The sequence below is a fragment of the Pecten maximus genome, chromosome 8 (assembly GCF_902652985.1).
Source record: "Pecten maximus chromosome 8, xPecMax1.1, whole genome shotgun sequence".
NCBI classification, from domain to species: domain Eukaryota; kingdom Metazoa; phylum Mollusca; class Bivalvia; order Pectinida; family Pectinidae; genus Pecten; species Pecten maximus.
The window spans coordinates 43,790,629-43,814,813 of NC_047022.1; the positions used below are offsets into that span (position 1 = coordinate 43,790,629).

At 32.9% G+C, this 24,185-nt stretch overlaps 1 protein-coding gene and 1 long non-coding RNA gene across 5 annotated transcripts in view; one reads left to right on the top strand and one right to left on the bottom strand.

The window, feature by feature from the left end:
- The window catches only part of LOC117333607 (protein phosphatase Slingshot homolog 1-like), a 75,766-nt gene that overhangs the window by 25,084 nt on the left and 26,497 nt on the right, over positions 1-24,185 (top strand). The window contains exon 1 of one of the 4 annotated variants that reach the window (XM_033892988.1): positions 21,049-23,097. The exons of the other annotated variants lie outside the window; for them this stretch is intronic. Within the exon in view, the coding sequence (XP_033748879.1) occupies positions 23,015-23,097 (83 nt within the window). The 5' untranslated portion in view covers positions 21,049-23,014. Of the gene's footprint in view, positions 1-21,048; positions 23,098-24,185 lie in introns of those variants that run through there. 4 annotated transcript variants of the gene reach the window in all.
- LOC117333609 lies at positions 21,719-23,696 on the bottom strand. The gene is made up of 2 exons (XR_004533950.1): positions 23,360-23,696; positions 21,719-23,107 (listed from the first exon to the last, which is right to left on the bottom strand). It is a non-coding gene; the product is annotated as an uncharacterized LOC117333609 (long non-coding RNA).

Below are 24,185 nucleotides of genomic sequence, written 5' to 3' on the forward strand. Positions count from 1 at the left end.
GTAAATTTAATTGTAATCGTTCTTAGATAATGATGGTGTTTGATTAATTAAAATAAAAAAAATTGATTTTAAGCGAATTAAATCAGAACTTTTTAAGAATTGCAAAATTAATTATCCAAAAATATAAGTCATTTGTTGGCAGCTGAATCAGACACAAAAAAAAGTGACATGACTAATTGTATGGATTTCATGGGGAATGCATATTACACAATAAATAAATCCATATTGCCTTCCACCTGATTGATCGCGGCGCACACATCTTTGTGTAGGAATGAAATGCATGAGCATCGTCTACTAAACCACAAGGATATGTTCCATTACAGAATGCAGCATGTTAGTAACTTAGAAGAGAATGCTTCTCCAGGACATCTAGTCATGTGTAGGATTTGTTGGTTTAGGATTTTAAACACCTGATATATGCATGTCGTGGATGTCTTGGGACTCATACAGAGGTTTCGATAGTTGTATTACATCGCCGCTACAAAACATACCGATATAAAGAGCTTCCCTTTGTACAGTTTAGGAATTATTTTCTTATGTAAGATTCTGTGACAGAGGAGAATACGTCATTTGTAAATTGATTTATGTCGGAATCATACAAAAGATACGTTAAGCCCCAACAAACAGCCTAATCATTGGTTCCAAGGAAAGCATTTTGAATAGAGTTGTTTATATTATCTCTGTTCTAATTAATCAGAATATTTGAGGAAATAAAACAAAAGAAAAATCAATGAAATTGTTCCAAACTTCAATAAATTTCTGCTATACAGAGGAATATGCTATTATTACATAGATTTATCAGTCCTTTTAAATTTTTCAATTTGTGTTTTTTTAGTTATACATTTTATTGATATTTCTTTATTTTTGCTTGTGCTATAAATACATTGTAGGCTGTGAGGTTGTGCACTCCGTTTAATATTCCATGCATGTACAATGAGTTTCTCTGTTCGACAGTTCAGGTTCTATATGGAGTGTCATGACCGCATGTGTAGACACAGAACATAGGAAAATAACCCCTGTAGAGGCTTTCTATCAGTGAAAAGTATTGAAATTATAGCTCTTCAATATTGGATGTGAGGTCACTATAATATAGACTGTAGCCATTCAATATTGGATGTCCATCACTATAATATAGACTGTAGCCATTCAATATTGGATGTCCATCACTATAATATAGACTGTAGCCATTCAATATTGGATGTGAGGTCACTATAATATAGACTGTAGCCATTCAATATTGGATGTCCATCACTATAATATAGACTGTAGCCATTCAATATTGGATGTGAGCTAGGTCACTATAATATAGACATAGCCATTCAATATTGGATGTGAGGTCACTATAATATAGACTGTAGCCATTCAATATTGGATGTGAGGTCACTATAATATAGACTGTAGCCATTCAATATTGGATGTGAGGTCACTATAATATAGACTGTAGCCATTCAATATTGGATGTGAGGTCACTATAATATAGACTGTAGCCATTCAATATTGGATGTCCATCACTATAATATAGACTGTAGCCATTCAATATTGGATGTGAGGTCACTATAATATAGACTGTAGCCATTCAATATTGGATGTGAGGTCACTATAATATAGACTGTAGCCATTCAGTATTGGATGATAAGTAAGCCATTAGTATCTCTCCTGTAATATGTTGACTGCATCTCACCAGAATTTCGCTTGTTACTTTTGAACTCCCACAGCCCAAGTTTGAAGTATTACATTTAACAAGTTTATATTAATTTCGTAATCAATTTTTACAATTTTTCCTCCCTGTTGATATCAATCATAGCTCCAGCTCTTGTGAAAAAGATATCTAGGTTGAAAATGTCTTTGATGGTGGTATGAGGATTGCTATGTTACTGGGTCCTTGACAACCTTTAAATCAGTCTGTCGTAAGAGGTACACATATATTTCTGAACACATCTACAATTCATGATCATTTTCAAACTATCAATCAGTCATTTGTAGGTATATTGCTGTATTTCATCAACACCTGACATTGATAGATTACTTGGATCAGTTTTAAATGATAAGTCATAATTTTTCATAATTTTCATTAAAAAATTCCATTTTGATTTATCGCGTGATTATTTTTAATTACATGTTAAGAATGGTATAAGATGGAACTATAACTCTTTATAGATGTGTATCAATATAGTATTCAGTCAGCTTTGACTTTAGACTTTGTCAGGTGACTTAACCATTAATTACCCGGTAATACTATCTACAAGTGACTTAACCATTAAATCTGTTACCTGTAATACTATCTACAAGTGACTTAACCATTAAATCTGTTACCCGGTAATACTATCTACAAGTGACTTAACCATTAATTACCCAGTAATTCTATCTACAAGTGACTTAACCATTAAATCTGTTACCCTGTAATTCTATCTACAAGTGACTTAACCATTAAATCTGTTACCCGGTAATACTATCTACAAGTGACTTAACCATTAAATCTGTTACCTGTAATACTATCTACAAGTGACTTAACCATTAAATCTGTTACCTGTAATACTATCTACAAGTGACTTAACCATTAAATCTGTTACCCGGTAATACTATCTACAAGTGACTTAACCATTAAATCTGTTACCCGGTAATACTACCTACAAGTGACTTAACCATTAAATCTGTTACCTGTAATACTATCTACAAGTGACTTAACCATTAATTACCCGGTAATACTATCTACAAGTGACTTAACCATTAAATCTGTTACCCGGTAATACTATCTACAAGTGACTTAACCATTAAATCTGTTACCTGTAATACTATCTACAAGTGACTTAACCATTAAATCTGTTACCTGTAATACTATCTACAAGTGACTTAACCATTAATTACCCGGTAATACTATCTACAAGTGACTTAACCATTAAATCTGTTACCCGGTAATACTATCTACAAGTGACTTAACCATTAAATCTGTTACCTGTAATACTATCTACAAGTGACTTAACCATTAATTACCCTGTAATACTATCTACAAGTGACTTAACCATTAATTACCCTGTAATTCTATCTACAAGTGACTTAACCATTAAATCTGTTACCCGGTAATTCTATCTACAAGTGACTTAACTATTAATTACCCTGTAATACTATCTACAAGTGACTTAACCATTAAATCTGTTACCCGGTAATACTATCTACAAGTGACTTAACCATTAAATCTGTTACCCGGTAATACTATCTACAAGTGACTTAACCATTAAATCTGTTACCCGGTAATACTATCTACAAGTGACTTAACCATTAAATCTGTTACCCGGTAATACTATCTACAAGTGACTTAACCATTAATTACCCTGTAATACTATCTACAAGTGACTTAACCATTAAATCTGTTACCCGGTAATACTATCTACAAGTGACTTAACCATTAATTACCCGGTAATACTATCTACAAGTGACTTAACCATTAATTACCCGGTAATACTATCTACAAGTGACTTAACCATTAATTACCCGGTAATTCTATCTACAAGTGACTTAACTATTAATTACCCGGTAATACTATCTACAAGTGACTTAACCATTAAATCTGTTACCCGGTAATACTATCTACAAGTGACTTAACCATTAAATCTGTTACCCGGTAATACTATCTACAAGTGACTTAACCATTAAATCTGTTACCCGGTAATACTATCTACAAGTGACTTAACCATTAAATCTGTTACCCGGTAATACTATCTACAAGTGACTTAACCATTAATTACCTGGTAATACTATCTACAAGTGACTTAACCATTAATTACCCGGTAATACTATCTACAAGTGACTTAACCATTAAATCTGTTACCCGGTAATACTATCTACAAGTGACTTAACCATTAAATCTGTTACCTGTAATACTATCTACAAGTGACTTAACCATTAAATCTGTTACCTGTAATACTATCTACAAGTGACTTAACCATTAAATCTGTTACCCGGTAATACTATCTACAAGTGACTTAACCATTAAATCTGTTACCCGGTAATACTATCTACAAGTGACTTAACCATTAAATCTGTTACCTGTAATACTATCTACAAGTGACTTAACCATTAATTACCCGGTAATACTATCTACAAGTGACTTAACCATTAAATCTGTTACCTGTAATACTATCTACAAGTGACTTAACCATTAAATCTGTTACCTGTAATACTATCTACAAGTGACTTAACCATTAAATCTGTTACCCTGTAATACTATCTACAAGTGACTTACCATTAAATCTGTTACCCGGTAATACTATCTACAAGTGACTTAACCATTAAATCTGTTACCCGGTAATACTATCTACAAGTGACTTAACCATTAAATCTGTTACCTGTAATACTATCTACAAGTGACTTAACCATTAATCTGTTACCCGGTAATACTATCTACAAGTGACTTAACCATTAAATCTGTTACCTGTAATACTATCTACAAGTGACTTAACCATTAAATCTGTTACCCGGTAATACTATCTACAAGTGACTTAACCATTAAATCTGTTACCCGGTAATACTATCTACAAGTGACTTAACCATTAAATCCGTTACCCGGTAATACTATCTACAAGTGACTTAACCATTAATTACCCTGTAATACTATCTACAAGTGACTTAACCATTAAATCTGTTACCTGTAATACTATCTACAAGTGACTTAACCATTAATTACCCAGTAATACTATCTACAAGTGACTTAACCATTAAATCTGTTACCCTGTAATACTATCTACAAGTGACTTAACCATTAAATCTGTTACCTGTAATACTATCTACAAGTGACTTAACCATTAATTACCCAGTAATTCTATCTACAAGTGACTTAACCATTAAATCTGTTACCCGGTAATACTATCTACAAGTGACTTAACCATTAAATCTGTTACCTGTAATACTATCTACAAGTGACTTAACCATTAAATCTGTTACCCGGTAATACTATCTACAAGTGACTTAACCATTAATTACCCTGTAATACTATCTACAAGTGACTTAACCATTAAATCTGTTACCCTGGTAATACTATCTACAAGTGACTTAACCATTAATTACCCGGTAATACTATCTACAAGTGACTTAACCATTAAATCTGTTACCTGTAATACTATCTACAAGTGACTTAACCATTAAATCTGTTACCTGGTAATACTATCTACAAGTGACTTAACCATTAAATCTGTTACCCGGTAATACTATCTACAAGTGACTTAACCATTAAATCTGTTACCCGGTAATACTATCTACAAGTGACTTAACCATTAAATCTGTTACCAGGTAATACTATCTACAAGTGACTTAACCATTAATTACCCGGTAATACTATCTACAAGTGACTTAACCATTAAATCTGTTACCCGGTAATACTATCTACAAGTGACTTAACCATTAAATCTGTTACCTGTAATACTATCTACAAGTGACTTAACCATTAAATCTGTTACCCGGTAATACTATCTACAAGTGACTTAACCATTAATTACCCGGTAATACTATCTACAAGTGACTTAACCATTAAATCTGTTACCCTGGTAATACTATCTACAAGTGACTTAACCATTAAATCTGTTACCCTGTAATACTATCTACAAGTGACTTAACCATTAATTACCCGGTAATACTATCTACAAGTGACTTAACCATTAATCTGTTACCCGGTAATACTATCTACAAGTGACTTAACCATTAAATCTGTTACCCGGTAATACTATCTACAAGTGACTTAACCATTAAATCTGTTACCCGGTAATACTATCTACAAGTGACTTAACCATTAAATCTGTTACCCTGTAATACTATCTACAAGTGACTTAACCATTAAATCTGTTACCTGTAATACTATCTACAAGTGACTTAACCATTAAATCTGTTACCCTGTAATACTATCTACAAGTGACTTAACCATTAATTACCCTGTAATACTATCTACAAGTGACTTAACCATTAAATCTGTTACCCTGTAATACTATCTACAAGTGACTTAACCATTAAATCTGTTACCTGTAATACTATCTACAAGTGACTTAACCATTAATCTGTTACCCTGTAATACTATCTACAAGTGACTTAACCATTAATTACCCTGTAATACTATCTACAAGTGACTTAACCATTAAATCTGTTACCCTGTAATACTATCTACAAGTGACTTAACCATTAAATCTGTTACCTGTAATACTATCTACAAGTGACTTAACCATTAATTACCCTGTAATACTATCTACAAGTGACTTAACCATTAAATCTGTTACCCTGTAATACTATCTACAAGTGACTTAACCATTAATTACCCTGTAATACTATCTACAAGTGACTTAACCATTAAATCTGTTACCCGGTAATACTATCTACAAGTGACTTAACCATTAAATCTGTTACCTGTAATACTATCTACAAGTGACTTAACCATTAATTACCCTGTAATACTATCTACAAGTGACTTAACCATTAAATCTGTTACCCTGTAATACTATCTACAAGTGACTTAACCATTAATTACCCTGTAATACTATCTACAAGTGACTTAACCATTAAATCTGTTACCCGGTAATACTATCTACAAGTGACTTAACCATTAAATCTGTTACCCTGTAATACTATCTACAAGTGACTTAACCATTAAATCTGTTACCCTGTAATACTATCTACAAGTGACTTAACCATTAAATCTGTTACCTGTAATACTATCTACAAGTGACTTAACCATTAAATCTGTTACCCTGTAATACTATCTACAAGTGACTTAACCATTAAATCTGTTACCCTGTAATACTATCTACAAGTGACTTAACCATTAAATCTGTTACCTGTAATACTATCTACAAGTGACTTAACCATTAAATCTGTTACCCAGTAATACTATCTACAAGTGACTTAACCATTAATTACCCGGTAATACTATCTACAAGTGACTTAACCATTAATTACCCGGTAATACTATCTACAAGTGACTTAACCATTAAATCTGTTACCCTGTAATACTATCTACAAGTGACTTAACCATTAAATCTGTTACCTGTAATACTATCTACAAGTGACTTAACCATTAATTACCCGGTAATACTATCTACAAGTGACTTAACCATTAAATCTGTTACCCGGTAATACTATCTACAAGTGACTTAACCATTAAATCTGTTACCCGGTAATACTATCTACAAGTGACTTAACCATTAAATCTGTTACCCTGTAATACTACCTACAAGTGACTTAACCATTAAATCTGTTACCCGGTAATACTATCTACAAGTGACTTAACCATTAATTACCCGGTAATACTATCTACAAGTGACTTAACCATTAAATCTGTTACCCGGTAATACTATCTACAAGTGACTTAACCATTAAATCTGTTACCCTGTAATACTATCTACAAGTGACTTAACCATTAAATCTGTTACCCGGTAATACTATCTACAAGTGACTTAACCATTAAATCTGTTACCGGTAATACTATCTACAAGTGACTTAACCATTAAATCTGTTACCCGGTAATACTATCTACAAGTGACTTAACCATTAAATCTGTTACCCTGTAATACTATCTACAAGTGACTTAACCATTAAATCTGTTACCCGGTAATACTATCTACAAGTGACTTAACCATTAAATCTGTTACCTGTAATACTATCTACAAGTGACTTAACCATTAAATCTGTTACCCGGTAATACTATCTACAAGTGACTTAACCATTAAATCTGTTACCGGTAATACTATCTACAAGTGACTTAACCATTAAATCTGTTACCCGGTAATACTATCTACAAGTGACTTAACCATTAAATCTGTTACCCTGTAATACTATCTACAAGTGACTTAACCATTAAATCTGTTACCTGTAATACTATCTACAAGTGACTTAACCATTAAATCTGTTACCTGTAATACTATCTACAAGTGACTTAACCATTAATTACCCTGTAATACTATCTACAAGTGACTTAACCATTAAATCTGTTACCCGGTAATACTATCTACAAGTGACTTAACCATTAAATCTGTTACCCGGTAATACTATCTACAAGTGACTTAACCATTAATTACCCTGTAATACTATCTACAAGTGACTTAACCATTAAATCTGTTACCCGGTAATACTATCTACAAGTGACTTAACCATTAAATCTGTTACCTGTAATACTATCTACAAGTGACTTAACCATTAAATCTGTTACCCGGTAATACTATCTACAAGTGACTTAACTATTAAATCTGTTACCCAGTAATACTATCTACAAGTGACTTAACCATTAAATCTGTTACCCGGTAATACTATCTACAAGTGACTTAACCATTAAATCTGTTACCTGTAATACTATCTACAAGTGACTTAACCATTAAATCTGTTACCCTGTAATACTATCTACAAGTGACTTAACCATTAAATCTGTTACCTGTAATACTATCTACAAGTGACTTAACCATTAAATCTGTTACCTGTAATACTATCTACAAGTGACTTAACCATTAAATCTGTTACCTGTAATACTATCTACAAGTGACTTAACCATTAAATCTGTTACCCGGTAATACTATCTACAAGTGACTTAACCATTAATTACCCTGTAATACTATCTACAAGTGACTTAACCATTAATTACCCTGTAATCCTATCTACAAGTGACTTACCATTAATCGTACCATGTAATACTATCTACAAGTGACTTAACCATTAAATCTGTTACCCGGTAATACTATCTACAAGTGACTTAAACCATTAAATCTGTTACCTGTAATACTATCTACAAGTGACTTAACCATTATCACCCTGTATACTATCTACAAGTGACTTAACCATTAAATCTGTTACCCGGTAATACTATCTACAAGTGACTTAACCATTAAATCTGTTACCTGTAATACTATCTACAAGTGACTTAACCATTAAATCTGTTACCCGGTAATACTATCTACAAGTGACTTAACTATTAAATCTGTTACCCAGTAATACTATCTACAAGTGACTTAACCATTAAATCTGTTACCCTGTAATACTATCTACAAGTGACTTAACCATTAAATCTGTTACCCGGTAATACTATCTACAAGTGACTTAACCATTAAATCTACCCTGTAATACTATCTACAAGTGACTTAACCATTAAATCTGTTACCTGTAATACTATCTACAAGTGACTTAACCATTAAATCTGTTACCTGTAATACTATCTACAAGTGACTTAACCATTAATCTGTTACCTGTAATACTATCTACAAGTGACTTAACCATTAAATCTGTTACCCGGTAATACTATCTACAAGTGACTTAACCATTAATTACCCGGTAATACTATCTACAAGTGACTTAACCATTAATTACCCTGTAATACTATCTACAAGTGACTTAACCATTAAATCTGTTACCTGTAATACTATCTACAAGTGACTTAACCATTAAATCTGTTACCCGGTAATACTATCTACAAGTGACTTAACCATTAAATCTGTTACCTGTAATACTATCTACAAGTGACTTAACCATTAAATCTGTTACCCTGTAATTCTATCTACAAGTGACTTAACCATTAAATCTGTTACCCGGTAATACTATCTACAAGTGACTTAACCATTAAATCTGTTACCCTGTAATACTATCTACAAGTGACTTAACCATTAAATCTGTTACCCGGTCATACTATCTACAAGTGACTTAACCATTAAATCTGTTACCCGGTAATACTATCTACAAGTGACTTAACCATTAATTACCCTGTAATACTATCTACAAGTGACTTAACCATTAAATCTGTTACCTGTAATACTATCTACAAGTGACTTAACCATTAATCTGTTACCCGGTAATACTATCTACAAGTGACTTAACCATTAATTACCCGGTAATACTATCTACAAGTGACTTAACCATTAAATCTGTTACCCGGTAATACTATCTACAAGTGACTTAACCATTAATTACCCAGTAATACTATCTACAAGTGACTTAACCATTAAATCTGTTACCCGGTAATACTATCTACAAGTGACTTAACCATTAAATCTGTTACCTGTAATTCTATCTACAAGTGACTTAACCATTAAATCTGTTACCTGTAATACTATCTACAAGTGACTTAACCATTAAATCTGTTACCCGGTAATACTATCTACAAGTGACTTAACCATTAATTACCCTGTAATACTATCTACAAGTGACTTAACCATTAAATCTGTTACCCGGTAATACTATCTACAAGTGACTTAACCATTAAATCTGTTACCCGGTAATACTATCTACAAGTGACTTAACCATTAAATCTGTTACCCGGTAATACTATCTATAAGTGACTTAACCATTAAATCTGTTACCCGGTAATACTATCTACAAGTGACTTAACCATTAATTACCCTGTAATACTATCTACAAGTGACTTAACCATTCAATCTGTTACCTGTAATACTATCTACAAGTGACTTAACCATTAATTACCCGGTAATACTATCTACAAGTGACTTAACCATTAAATCTGTTACCCGGTAATACTATCTACAAGTGACTTAACCATTAAATCTGTTACCCGGTAATACTATCTACAAGTGACTTAACTATTAAATCTGTTACCTGTAATACTATCTACAAGTGACTTAACCATTAAATCTGTTACCTGTAATACTATCTACAAGTGACTTAACCATTAAATCTGTTACCCGGTAATACTATCTACAAGTGACTTAACCATTAATTACCCTGTAATACTATCTACAAGTGACTTAACCATTAAATCTGTTACCTGGTAATACTATCTACAAGTGACTTAACCATTAATTACCCTGTAATACTATCTACAAGTGACTTAACCATTAAATCTGTTACCCGGTAATACTATCTACAAGTGACTTAACCATTAAATCTGTTACCTGTAATACTATCTACAAGTGACTTAACCATTAAATCTGATACCCGGTAATACTATCTACAAGTGACTTAACCATTAATTACCCTGTAATACTATCTACAAGTGACTTAACCATTAAATCTGTTACCCGGTAATACTATCTACAAGTGACTTAACCATTAAATCTGTTACTTGTAATACTATCTACAAGTGACTTAACCATTAAATCTGTTACCCAGTAATACTATCTACAAGTGACTTAACCATTAAATCTGTTACCTGGTAATACTATCTACAAGTGACTTAACCATTAAATCTGTTACCCGGTAATACTATCTACAAGTGACTTAACCATTAAATCTGTTACCTGTAATACTATCTACAAGTGACTTAACCATTAATTACCCTGTAATACTATCTACAAGTGACTTAACCATTAAATCTGTTACCTGTAATACTATCTACAAGTGACTTAACCATTAAATCTGTTACCTGTAATACTATCTACAAGTGACTTAACCATTAATTACCCTGTAATTCTATCTACAAGTGACTTAACCATTAAATCTGTTACCTGTAATACTATCTACAAGTGACTTAACCATTAAATCTGTTACCTGTAATACTATCTACAAGTGACTTAACCATTAATTACCCTGTAATACTATCTACAAGTGACTTAACCATTAAATCTGTTACCCAGTAATACTATCTACAAGTGACTTAACCATTAAATCTGTTACCCTGTAATACTATCTACAAGTGACTTAACCATTAAATCTGTTACCTGTAATACTATCTACAAGTGACTTAACCATTAATTACCCTGTAATACTATCTACAAGTGACTTAACCATTAAATCTGTTACCCGGTAATACTATCTACAAGTGACTTAACCATTAAATCTGTTACCCTGTAATACTATCTACAAGTGACTTAACCATTAAATCTGTTACCTGTAATACTATCTACAAGTGACTTAACCATTAAATCTGATACCCTGTAATACTATCTACAAGTGACTTAACCATTAATTACCCTGTAATACTATCTACAAGTGACTTAACCATTAAATCTGTTACCTGTAATACTATCTACAAGTGACTTAACCATTAAATCTGTTACTTGTAATACTATCTACAAGTGACTTAACCATTAATTACCCTGTAATTCTATCTACAAGTGACTTAACCATTAAATCTGTTACCTGTAATACTATCTACAAGTGACTTAACCATTAAATCTGTTACCTGTAATACTATCTACAAGTGACTTAACCATTAAATCTGTTACTTGTAATACTATCTACAAGTGACTTAACCATTAATTACCCTGTAATTCTATCTACAAGTGACTTAACCATTAAATCTGTTACCTGTAATACTATCTACAAGTGACTTAACCATTAAATCTGTTACCTGTAATACTATCTACAAGTGACTTAACCATTAAATCTGTTACTTGTAATACTATCTACAAGTGACTTAACCATTAATTACCCTGTAATTCTATCTACAAGTGACTTAACCATTAAATCTGTTACCTGTAATACTATCTACAAGTGACTTAACCATTAAATCTGTTACCTGTAATACTATCTACAAGTGACTTAACCATTAAATCTGTTACCCGGTAATACTATCTACAAGTGACTTAACCATTAAATCTGTTACCCGGTAATACTATCTACAAGTGACTTAACCATTAAATATGTTACCCGGTAATTCTATCTACAAGTGACTTAACCATTAATTACCCTCTAATACTATCTACAAGTGACTTAACCATTAAATCTGTTACCCGGTAATACTATCTACAAGTGACTTAACCATTAAATCTGTTACCCGGTAATACTATCTACAAGTGACTTAACCATTAATTACCCGGTAATACTATCTACAAGTGACTTAACCATTAAATCTGTACCCTGTAATACTATCTACAAGTGACTTAACCATTAAATCTGTTACCCGGTAATACTATCTACAAGTGACTTAACCATTAATTACACGTAATACTATCTACAAGTGACTTACCATTAATTACCCGGTAATACTATCTACAAGTGACTTAACCATTAAATCTGTTTACCCTGTAATACTATCTACAGTGACTTACCATTAAATCTGTTACCCGGTAATACTATCTACAAGTGACTTAACCATTAATTACCCGGTAATACTATCTACAAGTGACTTAACCATTAAATTAGTTACCTGTAATACTATCTACAAGTGATTAATATTAAAACGTTACCCCGGGAAAACATCAAAGGGACTTAACCATTAATTTCCCGAATATATCTACAATACTTAACCCCTTAAAACTGTTTCCTGGTAATTTATTAAAGTGACTTAACCTTTAAATCGTTACCTTAAACTATTCAAGGACCTTAACCCTTAAAATTTTTACCCGGAATACATTAAATCTTAAATTAAAATTTTTCCCGGGAATACTATTTAAATGCAACCATTAAATCTGTACCCCAAAACTATCACAATGATTAAACCCTTAAATCTGTTTCCTGGTAATACTATCTACAAGTGACTTAACCATTTAATTACCCGGTAAAACTACTACAAATGTTAACCCTTAAATTGTTTTCTGTAATTTTCTACAAAGGGCTTAAAACCTTTTTGTTACCCCTGTAAACTACTACAAGTGCTTAACCCTTAAATTGTTACCCCCTTTAAAACTACACAAGGACTTTAAACCTTAAAAACCGTGGTTAACTATCACAAGTGACTTAACCATTAATTACCCGGTAATACTATCTACAAGTGACTTAACCATTAAATCTGTTACCTGTAATACTATCTACAAGTGACTTAACCATTAAATCTGTTACCCGGTAATACTATCTACAAGTGACTTAACCATTAAATCTGTTACCTGTAATACTATCTACAAGTGACTTAACCATTAATTACCCAGTAATACTATCTACAAGTGACTTAACCATTAATTACCCTGTAATACTATCTACAAGTGACTTAACCATTAAATCTGTTACCCGGTAATACTATCTACAAGTGACTTAACCATTAAATCTGTTACCTGTAATACTATCTACAAGTGACTTAACCATTAATTACCCAGTAATACTATCTACAAGTGACTTAACCATTAATTACCCTGTAATACTATCTACAAGTGACTTAACCATTAAATCTGTTACCCGGTAATACTATCTACAAGTGACTTAACCATTAAATCTGTTACCTGTAATACTATCTACAAGTGACTTAACCATTAAATCTGTTACCCGGTAATACTATCTACAAGTGACTTAACCATTTAAATTTCCCGTAATCATCTACCCAAATACTTAACCCTTAAAAAAGGGAATCTATCTACAAGGCTTAACCCTTAATCTGTTTCCGGGGAAAATTACAAGGACTTAACCATTAAATCGTTTCTGTAAATATCTACAAATGACTTTAAATTAATCTTTCCCGGGAAAACTATCTACAAATGACTTAACCATTTAAACTGTTTCCCTGTAACTATTTCAAGTGACTTAACCCTTAAAACGTTACCCCCGTAAAACATCTACAAATGACTTAACCATTTAAAACTGTACCCGGTTAATATTTACAAGGATAAAATTTTTTTGTAATACTTTAAAGTGTTAAATTAAATTGGGACCGAAAATTTAAAGGATTTAAAATTATTTCCGGGAAACTTACAAGTACTTAACCATTTAAAACGGGTTTCCCGGGAATACTACTAAAGGGGTTAACCCTTAAAATTTTTCCTTAATACTATCACAAATGACTTAACCTATTAAATCTGTTACCCGGTAATACTATCTACAAGTGACTTAACCATTAAATCTGTTACCCTGTAATTCTATCTACAAGTGACTTAACCATTAAATCTGTTACCCTGTAATACTATCTACAAGTGACTTAACCATTAAATCTGTTACCCGGTAATACTATCTACAAGTGACTTAACCATTAAATCTGTTACCTGTAATACTATCTACAAGTGACTTAACCATTAAATCTGTTACCCGGTAATACTATCTACAAGTGACTTAACCATTAAATCTGTTACCTGTAATACTATCTACAAGTGACTTAACCATTAAATCTGTTACCCGGTAATACTATCTACAAGTGACTTAACCATTAAATCTGTTACCTGTAATACTATCTACAAGTGACTTAACCATTAATTACCCTGTAATACTATCTACAAGTGACTTAACCATTAAATCTGTTACCTGTAATACTATCTACAAGTGACTTAACCATTAAATCTGTTACCTGTAATACTATCTACAAGTGACTTAACCATTAAATATGTTACCTGTAATACTATCTACAAGTGACTTAACCATTAATTACCCTGTAATACTATCTACAAGTGACTTAACCATTAAATCTGTTACCCGGTAATACTATCTACAAGTGACTTAACCATTAAATCTGTTACCTGTAATACTATCTACAAGTGACTTAACTATTAAATCTGTTACCCGGTAATACTATCTACAAGTGACTTAACCATTAAATCTGTTACCCTGTAATTCTATCTACAAGTGACTTAACCATTAAATCTGTTACCCTGTAATACTATCTACAAGTGACTTAACCATTAAATCTGTTACCCGGTAATACTATCTACAAGTGACTTAACCATTAATTACCCGGTAATACTATCTACAAGTGACTTAACCATTAATTACCCGGTAATACTATCTACAAGTGACTTAACCATTAAATCTGTTACCTGTAATACTATCTACAAGTGACTTAACCATTAAATCTGTTACCCGGTAATACTATCTACAAGTGACTTAACCATTAAATCTGTTACCTGTAATACTATCTACAAGTGACTTAACCATTAATTACCCAGTAATACTATCTACAAGTGACTTAACCATTAATTACCCTGTAATACTATCTACAAGTGACTTAACCATTAAATCTGTTACCCGGTAATTCTATCTACAAGTGACTTAACCATTAAATCTGTTACCTGTAATTCTATCTACAAGTGACTTAACCATTAAATCTGTTACCTGTAATACTATCTACAAGTGACTTAACCATTAAATCTGTTACCCGGTAATACTATCTACAAGTGACTTAACCATTAAATCTGTTACCTGTAATACTATCTACAAGTGACTTAACCATTAAATCTGTTACCTGTAATACTATCTACAAGTGACTTAACCATTAAATCTGTTACCCGGTAATACTATCTACAAGTGACTTAACCATTAAATCTGTTACCTGTAATACTATCTACAAGTGACTTAACCATTAATTACCCGGTAATACTATCTACAAGTGACTTAACCATTAAATCTGTTACCCGGTAATACTATCTACAAGTGACTTAACCATTAATTACCCGGTAATACTATCTACAAGTGACTTAACCATTAAATCTGTTACCCGGTAATACTATCTACAAGTGACTTAACCATTAAATCTGTTACCTGTAATACTATCTACAAGTGACTTAACCATTAATTACCCGGTAATACTATCTACAAGTGACTTAAACATTAAATCTGTTACCTGGTAATACTATCTACAAGTGACTTAACCATTAAATCTGTTACCTGTAATACTATCTACAAGTGACTTAACCATTAAATCTGTTACCCGGTAATACTATCTACAAGTGACTTAACCATTAAATCTGTTACCTGTAATACTATCTACAAGTGACTTAACCATTAAATCTGTTACCCTGTAATACTATCTACAAGTGACTTAACCATTAATTACCCGGTAATACTATCTACAAGTGACTTAACCATTAATTACCCTGTAATACTATCTACAAGTGACTTAACCATTCAATCTGTTACCTGTAATACTATCTACAAGTGACTTAACCATTAAATCTGTTACCCTGTAATACTATCTACAAGTGACTTAACCATTAAATCTGTTACCCGGTAATACTATCTACAAGTGACTTAACCATTAAATCTGTTACCCGGTAATACTATCTACAAGTGACTTAACCATTAAATCTGTTACCTGGTAATACTATCTACAAGTGACTTAACCATTAAATCTGTTACCCGGTAATACTATCTATAAGTGACTTAACCATTAAATCTGTTACCTGTAATACTATCTACAAGTGACTTAACCATTAAATCTGTTACCTGTAATACTATCTACAAGTGACTTAACCATTAAATCTGTTACCTGTAATACTATCTACAAGTGACTTAACCATTAATTACCCTGTAATACTATCTACAAGTGACTTAACCATTAAATCTGTTACCTGGTAATACTATCTACAAGTGACTTAACCATTAAATCTGTTACTTGTAATACTATCTACAAGTGACTTAACCATTAATTACCCTGTAATACTATCTACAAGTGACTTAACCATTAAATCTGTTACCTGGTAATTCTATCTACAAGTGACTTAACCATTAAATCTGTTACCCTGTAATACTATCTACAAGTGACTTAACCATTAATTACCCTGTAATACTATCTACAAGTGACTTAACCATTAATTACCCGGTAATACTATCTACAAGTGACTTAACCATTAATTACCCGGTAATACTATCTACAAGTGACTTAACCATTAATTACCCGGTCATACTATCTACAAGTGACTTAACCATTAAATCTGTTACCTGTAATACTATCTACAAGTGACTTAAACATTAAATCTGTTACCCGGTAATACTATCTACAAGTGGCTTAACCATTAATTACCCGGTAATACTATCTACAAGTAAAGAGTGTTAAACACCTATGATACAGACTGTTTTATTAATATGATTCATTTAATCTGGGCCTGATTCACATAAGCTACAGGTGCAGTATACTAGGTGTCATCGAATGCACGTCATGTGCCATGTCTCCAGTTTATATATTTGATGCTATTTAACTTCTCATTGAACTGCCTTCTGATTGCGTTCATACTGACTATAAATACCACTATAAGGTAGCTCAATAATTATATTTTCATTGACAACAGATTTCACTGTTCTATGTAGATGTTTATTTCCGACATTATTGCTCTATTAGATACCTAGGGTTAAAGTTATTACATATCTTAATGGTCATGCGATGGATCGTTTGCTTAAATTGAAAAACTTCTTTTCATTAAGTATCAGTACCAGCATTAGTATATATAGATATTGTGGTATATTTTTGTTTGATTACTGGATTTAATTTTGAGACAGGGTCTCTCCCTGTAGTAGCTTGTGGCTTCCATCGTATGGGATGATGTCACAATGGTATCCAGAGCATATTACACTAACATGTAAAGTGTCTTGCCCTGGTATGGGGTAGGATTGTTTGCTGTGGGTTTTTTTTTTTTTTGTGGGGGGGGGGGGGGGGGGGGGGGGGGGGGGGGCATTCCGTAGTTACTTCCTATGTTTATAACCAGAGATTTGGAATGCATGAGCAGGTATTATGGGTCTATATATAGATACTGGTGTTTGTAAAGCTAGCTGACATCATTTGAACTGTTACACTAGCTGATTCATTGTTACATATATAAATAGACAATGATTGACGGTCTTCAAGTTGATATATATAGTAGTGACAAGAAATGGCCATGTAGATCTACAGATAATTGTCATTTGTTTGATCATTTGGGCCTGTAGTATAACCTCCGATATGATGGCTAAATTTAGCTTCATTTTACCTGGATATGCTGACATTTAATTTGGGAACACCAAATTCAATATAAACATGTGATATATAATCAAAGCTGTTTTAAAGTCTTTTGAAAAATTAAAGAAAACAAAATCTTAAAAGTTAGTTCTAGTGTTTTGGTAAATAGAGTTAGTGTTCCCTAAGATACTAATACAAGTTAGAACTACTGGGCTTAGAAGATTTCTATTTAGCTCTTTTGGTAGAGCCTCAGACCATTACATAAACGTGGGGTCACGGGTTCGATCCCTAGCGAAGGTACTGAAATGTTAATGACCCCTGTTCTGTATTTACATGTAGTGGTAGATTCTAATTCCAGGTTTTATCCCCCCGAGACTTGATATGGTAGATAGATGAGAAGGTATTGGATAGATGTTACTATATATATAGCGACACAGATGGATGGTTTTATATCACTACAGGTGTATATAAGGACAGTTTACCTGTGTAGTTATCGTATACTACCACCAAAACAAACCGGATTTTGAATTTTTAAATCTAATTTACATCAACGTAAGACAATGGTCTCCGGGTCAACGTCTAGACCACAAAGGATTGTGACCAGTGGGACTCAGGATTGTCCTAATAGGATGAGGGGAAAGGTCACATGTACCGAGATGTTTACATCACAACAAATATACACAAAGAACACAACAGGCTTAACTCATGTATAAAAACGTGAGGATTTTGGAACAGCTGAGCCAGGAATCTTACGAAAACAATCCAGCCATTGATGTGGTGAATCCGACAAACTTAATATTACCGGTGGTCAGTCAGAGCACACGCAGATACATTGGTAAGATACATTGGTACTTATACTCAGGAAACTGGCAGACGTGATACACGTATATCTAGACGGAAACATCTGTCACCGAGTCGTGACTGACAAGATTTGACAACCTGTCGTTCTTATATAATGTTCTCTTATTTACACAATGAAAATCTATTTTAATTCAGTATGTTTTGACAAGTGTGAGGAACATTCAGTAAGCTGCATTAGAGTTCAGTTGTCAGTTTGATTCTAGTCGCGCGGGGAGTGTAGTGTGTGACTTTTGAGGATGGCTCTATAATGATGTGGTGACTTGGAAAGGATTATCCTGTTACGAGAATATGGGAACAGACAAAGTGTACCATACAACGTAATGGACAATTGTTGGTGGAAAGTAAAGGTCATCAATATTTATTATCTAATAGATAACTTGTTTAGAATGTGGTAAAAACAACATGAAGAAATCGACATATAAAGGTTGTTCTGGACCAATCAGATTAGTGACACGAAGTTGAGCCATTTCTGTGCCTCCATGAATTTCTAATCTGCTGCAGAATTGTTTTTATTCATTGAACAGATCCAGACCTGAAGTTTGTTTCTACGTTTGTGTCTGTTAAAAGTGATGACGAATACATCCTTCATGAATGATATAGCTCTTAAGGAAGTCTTCATGTTGTCGGAACGCACAACAATAAGATAAACATTGGAGGAAGGATTTCTAATGGACAAACGATGGTTGGAAAGATTGTAATTACTACACGGACAACAAGTTCTGTTGTGTGGGTATATAACTAATGCAATGTCATTAAAATTATAAACCTACTAGTCCATGTTTTCCACAAGGGATATTGGGGAGATTGAAATTACTCCGTAGCCATCAGCATTGCCACATAGACAGTACATGTGGAGGAATCAGCTTTACCACTGTACACCTCAATAACTTAACCACTCAGACCAACGATTTCACCTGAAAATGAAAGTGTACACAGTGAATCATTTACTGAGCAGTTCAGTAACATTTGATATTGTATTGGAACTTTTGGAAGGAAGATTCAGTAACATTTGATATTGTATTAGAAGGAAGATTCAGTAACATTTGATATTGTATTGGAAGGAACATTCAGTAACATTTGATATTGTAATGGAAGGAACATTCAGTCACATTTGATATTGTATTGGAAGGAACATTCAGTAACATTTGATATTGTATTAGAAGGAATATTCAGTAACATTTGATATTGTATTGGAAGGAATATTCAGTAACATTTGATATTGTATTGGAAGGAACATTCAGTAACATTTGATATTGTAATGGAAGGAACATTCAGTAACATTTGATATTGTATTGGAAGGAACATTCAGTAACATTTGATATTGTATTGGAAGGAACATTCAGTAACATTTAGTATTGTATTGGAAGGAAGATTCAGTAACATTTGATATTGTATTGGAAGGAAGATTCAGTAACATTTGATATTGTATTGGAAGGAACATTCAGTAACATTTGATATTGTATTGGAAGGAAGATTCAATAACATTTGATATTGTATTGGAAGGAACATTCAGTCACATTTGATATTGTATTGGAAGGAACATTCAGTCACATTTGATATTGTATTGGAAGGAACATTCAGTAACATTTGATATTGTATTGGAAGGAACATTCAGTAACATTTGATATTGTATTGGAAGGAACATTCAGTAACATTTGATATTATATTGGAAGGAACATTCAGTAACATTTGATATTGTATTGGAAGGAACATTCAGTAACATTTGATATTGTATTGGAAGGAACATTCAGTAACATTTGATATTGTATTGGAAGGAACATTCAGTAACATTTGATATTGTATTGGAAGGAACATTCAGTAACATTTAGTATTGTATTGGAAGGAAGATTCAGTATTATTTGATATTGTATTGGAAGGAACATTATACAGATGAAAAAGTTGAATTTGACAAACATTTAATGGTTGAAATGACAATACAGATAGAATAGTTTCCTGTATCTGTATAATGTAAATATTTCCTTGTCAGGGAATATTAAAACTGTTGTGGGAATGACATATATTTATTAGCTGTCCGAGGCTATATGAGGTACACAGACATGTAAACCTTAGTTTGGTATACAGGTGTGCGATCATTACAGGTATCCCCGTCTGTACTGATACAGATCTTTATGATCAGTTTAATTATGCAGGGATATACCATCTGTGACACCTGTATAGGCCTCATCTCACACACATGATCTCTATATCTGATGGATATTAACATCACCTGTACTCACCTGGAATTTCATTGAAGTACATATATACCTGCATGGATCATTTAGTTCTAGGATATTCGTTGTTTGAAATCCTAGCTGACATGTTACTTGTTTAGCTGGCTTGTCAGTTGGATTGTGTTAGTATAGCTGGACTGTACATGGAAGTCTACATTGGAGAAGCTTGAAAAACGTGCAGACTTGGGGTGTACGTTTTTAATTCTGATCTCTACAGTAAACATTTCATCTGGCAAGGAAACTGATGCTATAAAGGTGGTTCATCCAATTTTGTCCAAATCATGTGACCGTTGAAAACGGAATTGAACTTTTGTTCTTTAATTTGATTTTACTGGACAAGACAGTTTTGGTTTGGAACCTTTAATTTCTGGATACTGATAGATTACATTACCAGTCATACAGATACGAAGGAGGCTGTATCATATACGAAGGAGGCTGTATCATATTGGAGGGATTCATACTGTAATGACGTCACAAGTCAAGGCTACTGTGAAGAATTTTTAAACTAATTTTTTCACATCTTATTTGTTTCCACTACTTTGGTAGCTGATGTTAACCACAGATGAATTTGTCAGTGTTATTACCCTGTGTAATCGGTGAGTCATTTGCAGTGTCATCAAATTTATGTGAAATTAAAAGTGGAAATGCTGACAACTTAATGATAAGTTTATTTGTAATGATATATGTGCCACCAGTCTGTATTACTTCCAGGCTCTATATATAGCTGTATATGTTGAACATACTTGTACAGATTGCCTGAAAACCAGACATCAAGAACATCTACCACACACAGACATCAAGAATTCAAAATCAATTTTTGAAAATTCCTTTTAGTTATTACTTTTTGATGCAAAGCCAAAATCAATTTGGAGAAATAGTTTCTTTCTTGTGTGGATTGTGTATAATCCTGAGATGTTACGTAATGTAGATGTTTGTATATCTGCTGAAACATTTACATATATTTAGTATTTCACGCAAGTCGCTGTATGTGATGACCAGACAAAAGCAGAATTGATGATCAGGCTATATAGAGGATATAACCATATATAACGGACCAAACATCATCACAGGAACCGCCTAGAAGGTCTCCAATCACCACAAGTGTCTGTGGGCAGGCTTCCGCACATCCTGTCAATGTCAAGAATCTTCCTAGTCAGCAAGTTCAGCAATATAATTAGATAATTCAGACGAGGGTGACCTGTCTGTCTTGGAAATGCTTTCCCATACAACACGTGCACGTGATTAGTATTGAAGACATTCAATTGTTTTGGACTTTATCGGAATCTTCAGACTTGTGCCACGGCTATTTAAAGTGATTAACTTCAAAACACACAACATGTTTGAAATTCTAATTGTGACTGAGTCACTGATAATCAGGAGGACAACCTTGTGTTTTTACCAGAAATATGTTTTTGTAGACCATTTGTGAACTTAAGTGGAAATATCAATAATGGTGTCCAGTTCAGTGGCTCGAGTGGACTGGTCACTGGGTCGATACAAACTGACCGTTTCCTGCAGCAGGGCAGACAGTAGGTAGGTACATCTTGAATGTTAAAAAAAACAACAGAAAATACGGACATTGAAACGAAACCGTTATATCCAACTCAAGTTACTGACATTGAAAAAATTGATAAAATAAGGGCAGAAAGTTGAAAGTAGACTAATTTCCAATCATACAACTAGATGCAGGTTGTGTTTAATAATATAATCATTGGCAATCAAATTAGTGTATGGTTACAAATTGTCCCCATTAATATTGACTCTTTCACAAGAACAGAATTGCTCAAATACTTACAAAAATGTACTCATATTGTCGGTATAAGTTGTCAGTAATGGAACAGGTAACGACTAGTGATCACAATTTACATCATATCAAGGCTTCAACAGTCAGATCACACCATTACCGATATAGCTATCATACATTATGCATTGAGAAGCATTTTAAAGGTGTTCACTGTAAATGTCCATTTTAACGGTATAAGTTTTGTAAGTATAGTGACATTAATTATTCAGTAGATCAGGTCTACAGATAGCTGCATTCAGGACGTTATATCCGTGTGGCCATGAAACCTATAATATAGTAAACAGCATTCAGTACATATCTAACCGTGTGGCCATGAAACCTATAATATAGTAAAAACTACAAATACCAATGGTACTCTGTTGGTTTACTGGTATGTTGGTACATTTAAAACAAATGTTTAAAGACAAAAATAAGAAATGATAAACAAATTCGTGAACTGATGACTTCCTGACATACCCCAATGAAGGGAGTATAAGTAATGGTCTCGTCTATATAATTAATTAGTAATGTTATATAGTTGGTATAGTTATAGAATGGATCGTGTAGTATACACTCACTGTATATATATACATGTATAGTGATAGAGGTTATAACACCGTAGTGAGAAAACTACTTATAATGGTAGGGTGTATCTATCATTTCCAAACGATGTGCTGTTTTGTAAACATGTTTTTAAAATGTGTAAATACTGTAATTTCATAGTCTTCAAAGGGAATCGTGTAGTGCATAGTTGTCATTGCATTTTGACGCCCAACATCAGGTGATGTACATTGTATATGATTTGAACGAAGTCAGTGATGTGTATCATCGGTAATAT